Genomic DNA, 18,379 nt, shown 5'->3' with positions numbered 1-18,379 from the left:
TTTGGAGGATAGTAGTGAATTTAAAAATAAAAACTAAAAATACAGTCTAAGGATTTTTCCAGATAGCTGTAAGTGTACAGAGTGTCACTTCCATGCCAAAGTAAGCTAGGGTTCTCTTACTTGAAGCATCTCAGACATCCACCAACACCCTACAGAACTATATCCCCAAGGCCAAGATTCACCGTGGGGCTTCTCTGAGAGCAGGGTGTTGAGGACAACCAGCCATCATAACTTACTTTATGAAGGGGTCAAGACAAGAATGCGTCTGATAAATCCTAGCTAAGTTCAGCTGAGTTCTATGGACCAGAAGCTGAGCATTGAAAGATGATACCCAGATACTCAACAGGGAAGTTTCAGTCTGATAGCAGTAGAAATAAAAGAAAAAGTAAAAATGATGGGGCAGAAAAGAGAGTGACCATTATGGGAAAGTAAATGGGGAAAATAGAGAAAAGAAAAAAAAAAACTACTTAGAAAATTATGATAAGAAATTGATAAGAAAAAGTGAAGTCAGGCCACAGAACGTTTTGAGGGAGAGTGGTTAGTTTTAAGCAGACAGCGGTTAAATAGATATTGGAGCCTTGTAAATAGAGTCTGTATAATAAGTTAACATCACACACCTGGAGCTCAACTGCCAGTGCGTCAATCCTGATTCTGCCAATTCCACATGATCTTGAGTAAATTCCTTAAACTTTTCTGTGACTTGATTTCCTTATATGTATTCACTTCCTTAACCTTGTGAGGTAAAGTGCTTAGAGCAGTCGTAGCATAAAGCAAACTCTGTGATATTGGTGTTACTGTTCTTCCTGGTTACAGCCAATATACACGAATGCTTCAGTACCTGGAGTAGGGCAGAATTGCGGGATTGGTCATTGTTGTGAAGGTTGTAGTTGAATCCATATACATAGATGAATTCTTAGACTCTCTAAGTATTTCTTCTTGTACAGATGTTCTGTCTCTCTTTCAGTTTATCATTTCTAACTTTTCACTTCTGTTTTCCTACCTTATAGGCTACCTCTTATTCCAACCTGATCCTAAAATCTGCTTTAAGTTAATGCTTCCACAGAAAATGTTGAGAATGTATAAGTGCAGTTTGAGTTACCAGGTTTGACGTAAGACACTTCCTGTTAGATCTAATAAACCTTTTCCTGGGCTGTACTTGGGATATACCATAGATTCCCTTCTTTCTCACAGACTCATTCCCTAGGTTGTCTAACCTTGCTTGCCTGTGTTTTGCTGTTTCTGGAGTTCGCCATAGTACAACATAAAAACTAAAGTATAATTCAGGACATTTCTGAGCACTTTTTAAAAACTTTATTTTGAAGAAATTATAGATACTCCAGAATTACAGAAATGGTACAGAGAGGATCTTATGTTTCTATCAACCAGATTCCTCCTATGATGACATCTTACAGTGCATTATCAAAAACAGGAAGTTGATATTGGCATAGTACAGCTAATTAGACCACATACCTTTCTTGGGTTTCACCAGTTTTTGCATGTACTCATATGGGGGAGGAGGAGAGGAGTGATGGTAACATCTTTGTGTATAGTTCTTTGACATTTTGTCATATGTGTAGATTTGTATAACCCCCAACATGTTCAAGATGCAGAGCTATTGCATCACCACAAACGAACTCCCTCATGTTCCAATCATGTGTGTGTAATGCACCAGTCTACCATTAGCCTGTGGCCCAACCCCAAAGTGGTTGGCAATCACTGGTCTCCTTTAATATGTGTCCTTTTCCCATCTTTCAGTATAATCACTTATAAGCACTAAAGCTATTTTTCAGTTTGCTTTTATTTGGGGAGGGTGAATAATTTTTTGTAGTCCTAATCATATGCACAAAATATCTTTTCAGAGCACCACATAAGAACTGTAAGAAAAATATTATTTCAGTGGATATAATCAAAAGCTGTGTGATCAAATGAGTTAAATTTTTTGTTTGAGTCTGTTGTGTGTATTTCATAATTCTAGTTGGGATTGTTTTAGAATACAACATGGAGGCATGGTTTCTTTAAAAACCAACTTAATATCTAAGAAACATTTTCTTTTTTTAATGAGCACCTGGACTTGTGAAATGCCTGGTATGGGAAATTACTGAAATGCTTTTCAGCTGATTGAAATGTTATTTTTATTTTTTTTATTTTACTTTTTGAAACATGTACATGGTAATAACTCCATACGGTACCAAAGGCCACAAATGGTGAAGAATAACTCTCACACTTCAGACTCTAGTGTCAGTGTTCTTTACCCAGAGGCAATCACTGTATCTTGAGTATACAAGATATCCTTGAGTATCCTTCCGAAGATGTTTTGTGCATATTCAATCCTAGGAGTGTGTAGAACCTCTAGCATATAATTGTTTCGAGTCTGCGTTTTTCATTTAACACTGTGCTTTAGAGATGTTCCATTGATAAGGAACATGGGGGTCTGCTTGTTATTTTAAATTGAAAGCATAGTGCGATATTGGGTTGGCCAAAAGGTTCGTTTGGTTTTTTCCGTAAGATGGCTCTAGTAGCACTTAGTTGTCTTTAACTTCATTCAAAACAGTTTCGTTATATTGTATGTGACAGCTGTCATGTCAGCGTGCATTCAAAAAAAGGCTTAGCAAAATTGATGAATTTTTGTGTAGCCATTTTAATATTGAAGATGGAAGAAAGCATCATTTTAAGCATATTACACACTATTATTTCAAGAAATGTAAAACCGCAACTGAAGTGCACAAAAAGATTTCTGCAGGGTATGGAGAAGGTTCTATGACTGATTGAATGTGTCAAAAGTGGTTTGCAAAGTTTCGTGCTGGAGATTTCTCGCTGGACGATGCTCCATGGTCGGGTAGACCAGTTGAAGTTGATAGCGATCAAATCGAAACAATAATTGAGAACAATCAACATTATACCACGCAGGAGATAGCCAACATACTCAGAATATCCAAACCAAGTGTTGAAATAAATCATCATTTGCACCAGCTTGGTTGTGTGAATCGCTTTGATGCTTGGGTTCCATATAAGTTAAGTGAAAAAAAACCTTCTTGACCATATTTCCGTATGCGATTCTCTACTGAAACATAATGAAAACATTCTGTTTTTAAAACAAACTGTGATGGGCGATGAAAAGCGGGTACCGTACAACAATGTGGAATGGAAGAGACGGTGGGGCAGGTGAAATGAACCACCACCAACCACACCAAAGGCCGGTCTTCATTCAAAGAAGGTGATGTGTATAGGGTGAGATTGGAAGGGAGTCCTCTATTATGAGCTCCTTCCGGAAAATCAAATGATTAATTCCAACAAGTACTGCTCCCAATTAGACCAGCTGAAAGCACTTGACAAAAAGCGTCCAGAATTAATCAACAGAAAACGCATAATCTTCCATCAGGATACTGCAAGACTGCACATTTCTTTGATGACCAGGCAAAAACTGTTACAGCTTGGCTAGGAAGTTCTGATTCATCCGCCGTATTCACCAGACGTCCCACCGTCCGATTTCCATTTATTTCAGTGTTTACCAAATTCTCTTAATGGAAAAAATTTCAGTTCCCTGGAAGACTGTAAAAGGCACCTGGAACAGTTCTTTGTCAAAAAGATAAAAAGTTTTGGGAAGATGGAATTACAAAGTTGCCTGAAAAATGGCAGAAGGTAGTGGAAGAGAAGGGTGAATCATTGTTCAATAAAGTTCTTGGTGAAAATGAAAAAGTGTCTTATTTTTACTTACAAAAACACTTTAAAAAGGCACTTTTTGGCCCACCCAATATTATGATTTATAATAGGAAATATATATTTGACCTTTGTTTCTAGCATAGAAAAACCCTTGGCGTTTCCTGTGAGGAGAGCAACAGTGCCTTTTTTTATGTTAATGAGATGACTTTTGGAAAGTCCGTAAGGGTGGGAGCCCTTGCATTTGGAGTCAACCACGTGATTAGAGGGTTAGAACTTTTAGTCCCACCCCAGATCTCTGCGGAGAGAAGAAGGGCTGGAGATTGAGTTCAGTTGCCAGAGGTCAGTGATTTAATCAAACATACCTGTGTAGTGGTATAAAACCCCAAAAGGAGGGGGTTCAGGGAGCTTCCGGGTTGGTGACCCAGAAATGCTTACAGGTTCCACCGTGTCAGGTCCCACCCTCTGTGAGGATGGAAGCTCCTTTGTTTGGGATCCCGCCCTGTGTTTTTCTTCATCTGACTGTTGATTCATATCCTCTGTAATAAACTGGTGATCTAGTGAGTAAACTGCTTTCCTGGGTCCTGTGAGCCACTCTAGCAAATTAATCAAACCCAAGGAGGCGGTCCAGGGAACCTGATTTGTAGCCAGTCAGTCAGAGGACCAGTAACAACCTGGACTTGCTATTGACCTCTGAGGTGGGGTGGGGCCCCCGTCTTGTATGACTGAACCCTTAACTTGTGGCACCTGATGCTGTCCCCTGGTAGGTGGTGTCAGAATTGTGTTGAGTTGTAGGACGACCAGCTGATGTTGGAGCATTGCTTGGATGTGTGGGGAACACACACACACACACACACACACACACACCCCGCCACACACACACACCCCGCCACACACACACTTTGGAATTGGATTCAGAGCCCTTACATAGTGTTTCACTATGTTGATGTGCAGCTCAGAGACCTCTCTCATCTGAAAAACGTTCATAACTGGTAGTGATAAGCTGCTCAAAGTCTGATAGAAGGAAGCATTTTAAATGATCTTTAAACATTTTACAGCAACAATGTGTATTTTCCAGCCATTAAAACAAATATTGGGCCGAGGCTTTTTGGAGTCCACTGACAGTTCAATGTTACCTTCCTTGCATAGACCATACCCACAGTGGGTTATCTTTAATTCCCATTTTGGGTTTCTTTAAATGATGTGAGAATTTAGATACCTAAGAATCAAACCGGGGGAAAACTCCATATCTTAACTGTTTGGCTTAGTGTTTCAATTGTCTTGGCCACACCCAATTCAACGGTACTTTTATTCTTCGTAGCTTGCCTTTATTGAGTCTTTATACAGTATTCAACCGAGTGATCATAGAAACAATTTGCTTTTTTCATTCCTATTTCATCAGTTTAAATAATATTTTTAAAAATTAAATACATGATTGCAGGTGCAGTTGGCACAAGCAGTTGTGGTAACAAACACGTCTTACCCTTGGTAAACATATACCCAGTGGTAGGAGCGAGTATGCAGGGTCTTGGTTGTGGTGGTCTATTAGTCAAAATACATGGTGTGCCAAAGTCACCATTAGTTTTACTCAGGAAACAGAAAATATTGATTAATCATGTGATTCAGTTAAACGAAGGTTGGTTAAGAGCTGCTTGTGTTTCTTAATTTTAAATAACCACTTCCTTATTGATGGGCGTTGAAATTATTTTCGGCATTTTGCTTCCTATATTATCAGTAAATATACTTAAGTTTTGTTTGCACACACATAGCAATACCTTTATCTTAAAAAAAAAATTCCTTGAAGTGGAATTCAATGTGTATAAGGGAATAGTCATTTTTTCATTCTAATAAATTTTGTTAAAGGGAATCTTAAATGTTTTATTGCATGATTTTCAGTATTTAATTGTAGTAAAGTAAAATATGATAAGTAAATTTTTTTAAAATTAACCAATTTATTCCTTAGTTTTTCCTCTCTCCAAATCAAATTAAAGAAAAAAGAAAGTTCATGAGTCATAAAATAATACATAAATAGGATTTAAGGCATTGAGTCATAGAATTCCAGACATCTCACACATAAATGACTCACTTTCTGTGTGTGCTGTGTATGTGGTTTATATTGTGGAATAGATGTGTTCCTCAATTTGAGTGGGTCTGTTCATATTTAAACACTATGGAAGTTTGACGTGTTAGTGATTAACACTGAAAAGCCTTAAGCCAAGGATCTTTTTATTAAATTGACTAAGTTAGGGGGCTTCCCTGGTGTCACAGTGGTTGAGAGTCTGCCAGCCGATGCAGGGGACATGGGTTCGTGCCCCAGTCCGGGAGGATCCCACATGCCGCGGAGCGGCTGGGCCTGTGAGCCGTGGCTGCTGAGCCTGCGCGTTCGGAGCCTGTGCTCCTCAACGGGAGAGGCCACAACAGTGAGGCCCGCGTACTGCAAAAAAAAAAAAAAAAAAAAAATTGACTAAGTTAGGACTCAGCTTTGAATAAAGCCTGATATTTTAGTGGTTCTGTGTTAGCTGTTTCAATGACAGTTTGTTCAGTAATTTCTATGCAAACCATTTGTTTGATGGGATATGTATTGGAATAAAAAACATGGTCTTGTGGAAATTAATTGGGGTTAGAGAGACAGGAACTCTGCTTATTAAAAACATTAATAACCACTATACCAACTATTTTAAGAACAAAAACAGTATCACAAATATATTAAAATTATAGGAAGGTATGTAGAGCCAGTTATAATTGTGTTACACACATCTTTCTAATTCTTTTATATACTACAGCTAAACCTTTTTGGAATTGCCTGTGAATATTTTTAACCCCTCTTTTGACTAGCAGTTTTTTCCCTAATTTATTCTCATTGGCTTGTCTTTTCTTAGCATAATTGGGGTTTTGATTGTCAAACTGGAAAATTATTATGATGTGAAATTTTTCATTGTTTTAAATCTTGAAAGTTACAATGTTATCTTAATACAAGAGACCCCAAAATACAATACCTATTTAAATAAGAATTTTATTTATCTTAATAGTCTAGAAGTTAGTGGTCCAGCTCTGTGTTGGTGGTGCAGCTGTGCTCTACAAGATGATTCAGTATGTTTTGCTTAACAGACTTGAAGGGTTATTGGCCTGCCTCTGCATGGTCAAAGCTGGTACAGTTGCACATGTGCCTTCTAGCCTGAGGGAAGTGGGAAAGTTTTAGTCTAGCTCTGGATTGGTGTCTTTTAGGTTGAAGATGACCTGAAAGTTGTACCTTTACTTCCACTCACGTACCATTTGTCCACACTAAGTAACAAAACTTCAAGGCATGCTAGGAGTCTATTCTCTTGCTGGTGGGTAAATAACCAGGTAAAACTTTATTCCTATGGGCAAAGGGGAAAACAGATAATGGAAAACAACTAATAATCTGGCTCAAAAGCCAGTATCTAAAAAATTGGATGTAAATTTCAAACTAAATATTTCTAAATGAATACCTTTCTCAGATACAGCCAAGTCAGCAACACTCTATTGTAACTTTAGGTGAAGTGTAATGTGAATAGAATCTCTGAATGTGACATTGCTCTAAGATCTTGCTTCTCAAAACTGGAGGACATTGTTGTTTGTGGGGGGAAGTACACACAGCCATGAACTTAGATATAGCTTCTCTTCCTGGAGGAAGATTTAGAAGACTATGCATAGGATAGGAATATATTTTAGAGCTAAAAATGAAATTGGCAGGAACTTTAAGAAAAAGCTTAGGATTATTTTAAGGGATAATTTCAGATCCCCAGAGATATTTTCTATTTTTGCCACTATAGTCCTGTGGAAACATTTTGATAAGCAAACTTTTTTGTTTGTTAGGGTTTGTTTTATTTAGTTAGATCAACAATTCTAAACTATGTAAAATTGTGGAAATATATTGGGGGGGTGGGCGAGTAGTATGAAGTAAAGGAAATTTTCTTGTGTATACCAGCAGCATAGGCATCTTTATTCAAAGAAAGTCTTAAGTTATTTCTTTGTCATCTTAGATTTTTCTTTTATTCTTTGCTGAATTTTATACCATTCTTTTAAGGCCAAAATATATTTTTTATGCTTTTCTTCTCCTTGCAAAGAAATACTCTGATAATGGGACTTGCAGACTACACTAGAGTTGTGGAAGTAGTAAGCTGTAGTTAGTAATGGCTTTTCTTCATTTAAAGTATATTAAAATTAACTTTATATTAAAACTTATGTTCCATCTTTCCTTTTTATCACAGGACAATGAAAAGAGAACTCCACTGCATGCTGCTGCCTATCTTGGAGATGCAGAAATCATTGAATTGCTTATTTTATCTGGTATGGTAAGCTCTGTGTAAGAGCACATCATGCACATTTTGGTCATATTTAATATTTATTAAACCTCATTGACTATTTCTTCATATTTGTTAAACAACCTGAAACTTATTTGTTCATTCTAGAAGTAATGATCTCATATCATGTCCCAGGTACTGTTTTGGTGCTTAGAGTTCATTGGAAAATAAGTCACTGCCTTGTGGAGTATATACTCTAAAGAAAAACAGGCAACAAATACAAGTAAATTTTACAGTATGTTAGAAGGAGATAAGTGTTATGGAAAAATGAAAAAGTAGATCAGAAGAATACAGTCAGCCCTCTGTTTTCATGGGTTCTGAATCCATGGATTCAAACAGCCACAGATAAAAAATATTTGGAAAAAATTCCAGAATGTTCCAGAAGGCAGAATTTGAATTTACCATGCACTGACAATTATTTATATAGCATTACACTGTATTAGGTATTATAAGTCATCTAGAGATAATTTAAAGTATACAAAAGGATATGCATAATATGCAGATACTATGCCATTTTATATAAGAGCTTTGAGCATCTGTAGATTCTGATATCCACAGTGGGTCCTGGAACCAATCCCCTGCAAATGCTGAGGGACAGCTGTAATGGAGTGGGATGAGCATTATATAAGTTGGGTATTATGTGGAGTAGTCATACAAGGCCTCATTGACCACAGAGTTGCTGGGAGATGATAATAGTTCTCCAACGAGGAGGTGATAGTAGCTTGGAGCTAGTACAGCATTGGAGGGGATTAGAAAAAATGTGATTGTAGATATATTTTGAAAATGATGCCAACAAGATTTAAGTCTTTAAATAGCTTGTGTCTAATTTTTTATGAGGGTCTGTAAAATATATTTTAGGAAATTGTACTTTATTTTTAAATTTCTTTTAACCTGTTCAAGACTTTACAATATGAAATAATGGTAAAACTGTGTCCTATAGAATAGCACCTATGGTGGTCAGACTTCTTGCAGTCCTAAAACATCAAAGAGAGCTTAGAAATATTTTTGTTGTATCCAGATTATCATAAGTGATATTTATTGAAAAAGGATGCCTTTGTTTGAATTGTGCTTGTGTTGCCAGATTGCACAGATATATGCATAATGCAATTGGAGAGATAGTATCATTCCTTTGATATTTGGGAGAAGGAGCACTGAGAGAAATTTTGAGTGAAAAGCCTCTTAAATAGTAGCCTGAATAGAATTTTGCCATTATAATTTAATAAAGCTTTTTAAATGTGGTTTTTATAACAAATTGCATGATCTTATAGAATTACAGTCACTTATGGACCAAGCTAATATTCTTATATTAGTTTCTTTATGAATAACTTTATCACTGACATACTTCCTTGAAGATGTCTGTTCCTCTATGGATGCTAGCTTACTTGATTTCAGCTGAAATTTACTAGAGGTAAGAACTGAGGAGGTTCAAGAGAAAAATAATGCTTCCTCTTTTTTTTTTTTGGTGGTACGCGGGCCTCTCACTGCTGTGGCCTCTCCCATTGCGGAGCACAGGCTCTGGACGCGCAGGCTCAGCATCCATGGCTCATGGGCCCAGCCGCTCCGCGGCATGTGGGATCCTCCCGGACGGGGGTACAAACCCGTGTCCCCTGCATCTGCAGGCGGATTCTCAACCACTGCGCCACCAGGGAAGCCCAATGCTTCCTCTTAATTGAGGCATATTCTGCTTTAATAATATATCCAGGACCAGACGGCTTCACAGGTGAATTCTACCAAACATTTAAAGAAGAGTTAATACCTGTCTTTCTCAAACTGTTCCAAAATTTGAAGGGGAAGGAATGCTTCCAACCTCATTTGAGGTCAGCATTACCCTGATACCAAAATCAGAAAAAGACGCTACAAAAAAAGGAAGTTACACCCCAATTTCCCAGATAAACATAGATGCAAAAATCTTTAATAAAATATTAGTAAACCAAATTCAACAATACATTAAAAGGATCATACACCATGATCAAGTGGAATTTATTACAGGGATACAAGGATGGTTCAGCTTCCACAAATCAATCAATGTGATACACGCCTTAATAAAATGAGGCTAAAAATCATACGATCATCTCAATAGATGCAGAAAGAGCATTTGACAAAATTCAACACCTACTCGTGGTAAAAATGCTCTAAGTATAGAGGGACTATACCGCAACATAATAAAGTCCATATATGGCAAGCCCACAGCGAACATACTTAAAGCTGAAACCTTTTCCTCTAAAATCCAGGGGCATGGTGAGAATACCCAATCTCATCACTTTTTCAACAGTCCTAGAAGTCCTAGCCATAGCAGTTAGGCAAGAAAAAGAAATTAGAAGTGTTCAAATTGGAAAGGAAGAAGTAAACTGTCTCTTTTTGCAGGTGACATATTACATATAGAAAACTATAAAGATGCCATCAAAAAACTATTAGAAATAAACAAATTTAGTAAAGTTGCAGGATCCAAAATCAATATACAAAAATCTATGTGCTTGTATATACTAATAACTATCAGAAAGAGAAATTAATAAAATAGTTCCATTTATGATTGCATCAAAAAGAGTAAAATACCTAGGAATAAATTTAACCAAGGAAGTGAAAGAGCTGTACACTGAAAACTAGTAAGACATTGATGAAAGAAATTGAGGAAGGCACAAAGAAATGGAAAGATCTTCCATGCTCGTGAACTAGAATTAATATTGTTAAAATGTCCATACTACCCAAAGCAATCTACAGGTTCAGTGCAATCCCTATCAAAATTCCAGTGGCATTTTTCACAGAAGTAGAATAAAACAATCCTAAAATATATATGGAACCACAAAGTCCCCAAGTAGCCAAAGCAGTCTTGAGAAAGAACAATAAAACTGGAGCTTCCTGATTTTTAAACTATATTACAGAGCTGTAATAATCAAAACAGTATAGTATTGGCATAAAAACAGACACAGAGATCAGTGGAACAAAAGAGAGCCCCAAAATAAACTTGTGCGTATTGTGATCGATTAAGGCAAAGGAGCTAAGAATAGACAATGGGGAAAGGACGATCTCTTCAATAAATGGTGGTGGGAAAACTGGGCAGCTATCTTACACCATACACAAAAATCAACTCAAATGGGTTAAAGACTTGAACATAAGACCCCAAATCATAAAACTCATAGAAGAAAACACGCAGGGTAAGCTCCTTGGAATCAGTCTTGGCGATGATGTTTTAGATTTGATACTAAAAACAAAGAAAAAAAATCAGATATAACAAGTAGGACTACATTAAACTACAAAGCTTCTTTCTGCATAGCAAAGGAAACCAACAAAATGAAAAGGCAACCTACAGAATAGGAGAAAGTAATGTGCAAATTATATATCTAATAAGGGATTGATATCCAAAATATATAAAGAACTGATAAAACTCAGTAGCAAAAAACAGACAAACCAATCTGGTTAAAAGTCAGCCAGAGGGACTGAATACACATTTTTCCAAAGAAGACAGAGATATGGCCAAAGGTACATGAAAAAGTGCTCAACATCACTAGTCATCAGGGAAGTGCAAAGCAAACCCACAATGAGATACCACCTCATACTTGTTAGAATGGCTATCATTTAAAAAAAAAAAAAAAAGCATTAACAAATATTAGCAGGGATGTGGAAAAAAGGAAAATCCCTGTTAGTGGGAATATAAATTGGTATAACCACCATGGAAAACAGTATGGAGGTTCCTCAAAAAATTAAAAATAGAACTGCCATATGATCCAGCATACCCACTTCTGTGTGTATATCCAAAGGAAACAAAATTACCATCTCAAAAAGGTACAGGCATGTTCATTGCAACATTATTCACAATAGCCAAGACATGGAAACAACCTAAATGTCTGTCAGTGGATGAATAAAGATGATGTGGTAAATTCATACATTGAAATATTATTTGGCTGTAAAAAAAGAAGCAAATCCTGCCATTTGCAGCAATATGGATGGACCTTGAGGGCATTATGCTAAATGAAATAAGTCAGAGAAAGACAAATAATTCATGATCTCACTTATATGTGGAATCTACAAAAACCAAATGGATAGAAACAGAATAGATTGGTTGTTGCCAGAGTTAGACAAGTGGGGAGTGGAGGAAATGGGTAAAGGTGGTCAAATGGTACAAACTTCTAGTTGTAAGATAGTTCTGGGGGTGCAAGCTTAAAAGTTCTCATCACAAGAAAAAAATTTTAACTATGTGAGGTGAGGTGATGGATGTTAACTTATTATAGTAATCATTTCTATATTATATGTCAGATAATTTTGTTCTACATCTTAAACTAATGTTATATGTCAATTATATAATAAAACTGAGGGAAAAATAATTATCACCCAGAACAGTAGTCTTCAAACAGTATATGTACACTCTTGAGGTTCTGTAGTGGTGCTTCATGGGTTCTGCTTAAATTTGGTTTGAATGCCGTGGTTGTTGAGGCCCAAGTTATACACTAATTTACATACCCCGATTTCAAAATAGCCTTATAATTGTATTGAATGGATTTTTAGTAAGTTATAAATTAGAATTGAAACTAAGTATTTGACCTGGTAATTCCTAAAGAAGAGAATTAAATACATGAAGGGGAAAGTAGACAACAAGATTAGGCTAATTTGTTTGTAATTAGTAATGAAAATTGTTACTGAAAAGTTTAGGGTAGACTGTTCTCACCCTTCATGTTAGTTACCAATGACATGTTATAATAGTAATTAGGTTAACTTTAATCTTAAGAAAATTAAGCAATGTGAAATAATAATCTCCATTTAGCTCTTGCATTATACAAAAGTCATGGTATGCTCCAATAAGAACACACAATAAAGTAAATTACTGTAATTTCATATTATAATAACTACTTTGGTATCCACGGCAAGGAACAAATAGTTACTAAAATATTTCTCTGAAACGAAAAGTGAAGAATATAAAGAAGTTGATCGTTCCTTAGAGCGGTGTACTTTGATGTTCATGGATGTTTATGTTTCAGGTTTTGGTTGCTTTCTGATTTACTATGATGAGAAATTAGGAAGTAACATTCTGTAATTTGTTTAACTCTTGTGTTTCCATTGTCAAGAATTACGATGTTACAGTTTATTTTGTAATCATAATTCCTACTGTTTTATCACACACACACTGTCCTTATTCATAGCTTCTCTATTCCCATGTTTTTAAATTTTGATGTCTCTTGGTTGAATAGACATCATCATCAAGTAGTTTTTGTTTTTATATTTTCTGTAAGAGCTCATGGATATTGTATTCCGTGGTATCTTATTTATTTTGGACCATTTCCTTTTTTTATTTAGCTGAAAGGTAGATTAACTAGTTATAAAATTCTCAATTTATGCTTTTTCCTTTCAACATTGTAGATGTTACTCCACTGTCTTCTAGCATTGAGTGAAAGTCTTGAATTGAGCTCCTCTTTGCTTACATTCCACCCCCCCATTACACTTTCCACCACCATAGTCCATTCCCTTCTGCCTGGATGCCTGTAGGATTCAATTCTTTTTGTTTTTGTTTTTGTTTTTGTTTTGTTTTTGGGCCTCTCACTGTTGTGGCCTCTCCCATTGCGGAGCGCAGGCTCTGGACGCACAGGCTCAGCGGCCATGGCTCACGGGCCCAGCCGCTCTGCGGCATGTGGGATCTTCCCGGACCGGGGCACGAACCCGTGTCCCCTGCATCGGCAGGCGGATTCTCAACCACTGCGCCACCAGGGAAGCCCCCTTCATCTGTCTTTATCAGCTTTTTTCTGATTGTAATTTTGTCTTTACATTTAATTTTAAGTTATTTCCTTTTACCTATCCTTCATTCATTCAACAAATACTTAATGAGCCTGGCTGCATAGCAGGTACCATTCTGGGTGCTGTGGTAGAGCAGTGAATAAAATAAATGAAGTCCCAGCCTTTATGGAGTTTATATTTTAATGGGGGAGATAGTAGCAAGTTAATATAGTTTGTCATGTGTTGATAATTGCTATGGAAAAATTAAAGGAATGGTATGTTGGGTGGGGATCGGTTGCTGTATTGTGTTGGGTTATCAGGAAATGATTCAGTGACATTCGAGGAGATAAGCAAATAAGGAATCGAGCCTTGCATACAGAGGTGCAGATATCTAGTGGAAATTAAGAGATTAGCAAGAACAAACACCACGAGGTGTAGCATGTTTGGAGGCAAGTGAAAAAAGCAGTAGGAGGTTCCATATATATGTGTTAGCATACGGTATTTGTTTTTCTCCTTCTGACTTAACTTCACTGTATGACAGACTCCAGGTCCATCCACCTCACTACAAATAACTCAGTTTCATTTCTTTTTATGGCTGAATAATATTCCATTAAGAAAAAAAATGTCATGAAGAGACTAGGGGTAGGATGGGAATAAAACACAGACCTACTATAGCATGGACTTGAGGATATGGGGAGGGGGAAGGGTAAGCTGTGACGAAATGAGAGAGTGGCATGGACATATATACACTATCAAACGTAGGGTGGATAGCTAGTGGGGAAGCAGCCGCATGGCACAGTGAGATCAGCTAGGTGGTTTGTGACCACCTAGAGGGGTGGGATAGGGAGGGTGGGAGGTAGGGAAACACAAGAGGGAAGAGATATGGGAACATATGTATATGTATAACTGATTCACTTTGTTGTAAAGCAGAAACTAACACACGATTGTAAAGCAATTATACTCCAATAAAGATGTTAAAAAAAAAAAAGCAGTAGGAGGTAAAGCAGAGGTTGGGGGTGTTCCAGGTAAAGACTTGCTTTGGCCCTTAAAGTGATGTGGAAAACCAATGGGGAGTTTTGGGTGGAGGGACAGAGGCTGACCTAGCTTTTTAAAGATTCACTCTGGCTGTGGCTTCAGATTCTTGACTGTGTTGTAAGACATGTCTACTCTGCTTTTTGTTGTTTTTAGGCTTTTATCTTTGATTGCTTTGTTTTCCTTTTCTCTTTCCTGATCTGCCAGCTCTCATCTCTTTGCATTGTCTTACCTCTTTCTTGGAGCTTTTCTTTGAGGTCTCTGTTCAGAACTTAATTTCTCTGAAGTTGTGTATAAAGAGTAGTTCACAAATTCTTCCTCTCCTTTCCTGGGATAATTTCTTTGAAATATATTTACCTATTAACTGTATTTTGCTCAGTTTACTCTGCTTTTGTATATTTTTGCTCTAGTCCTGTGCTGAATCCTTTAATTTTTTTTTTTTTTTTTTTGGCCACACCATGCAGCTTGTGGGATCTTAGTTCCCCTACCAGGGATTGAACCCGGGCTGTTAGCAGTGAAAGCGTGGAGTCCTAACCACTGGACTGCCATTATATATCACTGAGGAATATGCTTTTTCCAGAACATCTATTTGGAGTAGGGTGGGGCAAAAAATTAGCGTCACTTAACGTTTGTTTCTTCACATAGCTCTCAAACCAAATGTGTTTTCTTTCAGTCCTAGTAGCATAGCTTCCTTTATTCTTGATGTACTACAGATAGTTGGGGTGACCCAGCAGCTCCTTGGATCACAGGTTCTTAGGTTGTGATCGATGGTGATTGGCTCTTACCCTCCATCTCCAGCAGCTCTGTCAAAAAATGAAGATTGTTGAGGTCTATCCCGATGGGGCTTTTTCTGTAAACCTACATCGTTGGAAACGCCTCATAGATTAATTGTGGTTTCCTTTACTCATAGAACTACCTGTTAGATCTGTGGGAAAGAACTACAAGACAGAGCTGCCAAGTGAACTATGAAAAACCTAACAAACTTTTTATCTTGGGTATTGGCATATCCCAATGATCTGTACTGTTCTAGGATGTGATGGCTTAGGAGTGAATATGATTTGAACCCAATACATTTTTAGAGGGTGTCAAATTCAGAACCAGGCAGATCCATCTCCTGACCCTAAACATGGTCCTATAGTAAATCTCTTGAGGAAATTGCATCCCAAAGATTACAGGTGGGGAATTTTGAAGTGTGTCCATATTTCATTGGAGATCAAAGAAGCCTAACTAAAAGAATTGTGGGCTGACTCACATGATAGCTTCTTTTTGAAGGGGCTGTTTTATCTTGAAGATTATGAGTTTGGAGGAACTAAGGTGATTGGCAGTGGAAAGAATCAGAACATGCGAAATTCCTTAAAAATTTATTGACTTAAATAACTTTGTGTTACACATAATTTTTAAAAAATGCTTTAAAAAAGTAAATAAGATTCTTGCTTGATCTCTCCTGTAGCACAGCCTTACCTTGTTCTTCTGTGTTATAAAGGAAGATTCTCCTGTGGATGACCTCTAGATCATGTAAAAGGGTGTTAGATAGGGATTCTAGGACACAAACAGTGGAGAGAAGGGGGCAAAAGGACATGCACACAACCACTCTCTTTTAGTCGAATTGGTAGCCTTCCTGAAGAAGCTTCACTTGATGTCCATGATGCATTTTTTAAGATTCATGGATGAGGGGTATAACTTTTGACATGTTATATGTAATCAAACAAGTGAATCCTTCCATAGAATCTATATAGTAACACTAGAGTCTAGTAGAATTACTCTATTATTTTTGAATGGAGTGAAGTAATTGGAAGCAGTGAGTGCTTACTATATCTCAAGTACTATGTTAAATTTAGCTTTTTTATTTATGACCTCATTTTATCCTCAACTCTGAAGGTATTATTATAGATAAAGGTAATGAAAGCATTTAGAGATGTGATAACTGGCTGAAAGTTATACTGCTAATAAAAGCTAGAGCCAGCATAGTAAGTCAGACCCAGGCTATCTGACTGTGGAGTTCAGGCTACCTGACTCTTAACTCTGCTACAATCTGAACTATGCTCCCCTCTACACTCTACCCACCCCCGTCTACTTAGCATTTAGTAAAATTTGTACAGGAAATAAGTTTTGTTGAAGAACTTCTGTTTTAAGGACTAAATTTACTGGCTGCCTAAATATAGATATTTTTATGGGAGCTATTCATGTAATGCTTATATTTTTCAAACATAGGTTTACCAGTACCTCAGGCTATTTCTAGCATGTGTTAGGTGGTTAAATAATGTGTTATATTAGTTAATCATTTAATTGGCCTTTTATAGAAAATAAAGATCTTAATAAGGATATATGTATACTGTGTTTCTGGTATTAAGAATTAGACCTAAGGTGTGTGACCTTTGAAAGACTGCAGTGTTGATGTATTACTTTACTAGGGCTGCCATCACAAATTACTACAAGATGAGTGGCTTAAACAAAAAAATTTATTTTCTCACAGTTCTGGAAGCTGGAAGTACAAGATCAAGGTGTTGGCAGAGTCAGTTTCTTCTGAAAGCTGTGAGAGAAGGATCTGTTCTAGGACTTTCTCCTTGGCTTGTAGATGACCGCCTTCTTCTTATGTCTTCCATCGGTACATGTCTATGTCCAAATTTATTCTGCTGATAAGGATCCAGTCATACTGCATTAGGGCCCATGCTTTTAAAAAAAAACCAACCTCATTTTAACTTAATTACCTCTGTGAAGACCCTGAGGTGCTGGGGTTAGGACTTCAGCATATGAATTTGGTGGTGGGGACACAGTTCAATCCACAATATCTATATATCCATAACACCCTCTTAAATGATACAGTGCACTAGCTTGGTGGTAGTGGGGGGTGGTCTAGCATCACAGGTGGAAACGTGGAAATGTACTTGCTTTTTGCTCATTCTTCTCCCAACCTGAAAATGGAATCTGAAACTTTTGCTGCTGCTTTTGGTAGACAGCCAAAGGAAAGCATTATTTCCAGTTTGGGAAGAGTGCGAAAAGTACTTGGCTCCTGGCCCAGCTCACTGTATAGGGACTATCTCCTCTGTGGCTTAGGAGCAGAGAAAAAAAACTATGCTCTGCAAACAGAAGTTTTAGAAAATTATTAGTGGGACTATAATTATTACAAACACATAGGAAAATAGAAATAATTTTAATAGCATCAACTCTCAGGTACTTTGCCTAGATCAGAGGCTGATAGACTTTTTATGTGAAGTGTCATACAAACACACTGGCAACTACTCATCTCTACTCCTGTAATGCGAAAGCTACTTATAAGTGAATAGGTGTAGCTATGTTCCAGTAAAACTTTATTTATAAAATAGGTGGCTGGCAATCTGTGGGCTGTAATTTGAAGATCCCTGGCATTGATTATAAAGATATTATCTTATCTATTTAATGTTAAAGTAAGGCAAGGTATTTAATAAGCATGAAATAACTTATTCTGAGTATTTCAAAATAGGGTAGAATATTATCACTGGAAATGGATCGTAGAGATCATTTGCCACAGCTCTTATTTTACTGATAACTGAGGTTCAAAAATCAAAGAATTGGCAGATCTTGGTGAGTGATCAGATTAGGGAGAAAGCAGGTGAATTAGTCTTCTTGCGGAATGAGACCTCGAGTCACATGGGACACTTGTGATTTGGATGCCTGACTTTGTAGAG

At 37.1% G+C, this 18,379-nt stretch overlaps 1 protein-coding gene and 1 non-coding gene across 9 annotated transcripts in view; both read left to right on the top strand.

Annotated features, from left to right (window-relative positions):
- ANKRD28 (ankyrin repeat domain 28) overlaps positions 1-18,379 on the top strand; it is a 177,374-nt gene that overhangs the window by 95,452 nt on the left and 63,543 nt on the right. For 5 of the 8 annotated variants that reach the window (XM_059065502.2, XM_067033818.1, XM_067033819.1 and 2 more), the window contains one exon: positions 7,890-7,968. In XM_059065502.2, the coding sequence (XP_058921485.1) occupies positions 7,890-7,968 (79 nt within the window). Of the gene's footprint in view, positions 1-7,889; positions 7,969-17,187; positions 17,320-18,379 lie in introns of all 8 variants that reach the window. The other 3 variants (XM_067033817.1, XM_067033816.1, XM_067033815.1) reach the window with 1 other exon arrangement.
- On the top strand, positions 15,537-15,665 carry LOC131757876 (small nucleolar RNA SNORA18). The gene has a single exon (XR_009336026.1). It is a non-coding gene; the product is annotated as a small nucleolar RNA SNORA18 (small nucleolar RNA).

Source organism: Kogia breviceps, chromosome 5 (assembly GCF_026419965.1).
Source record: "Kogia breviceps isolate mKogBre1 chromosome 5, mKogBre1 haplotype 1, whole genome shotgun sequence".
Taxonomy (NCBI): domain Eukaryota; kingdom Metazoa; phylum Chordata; class Mammalia; order Artiodactyla; family Physeteridae; genus Kogia; species Kogia breviceps.
This window is presented reverse-complemented; position numbering and strand designations above follow the sequence as displayed.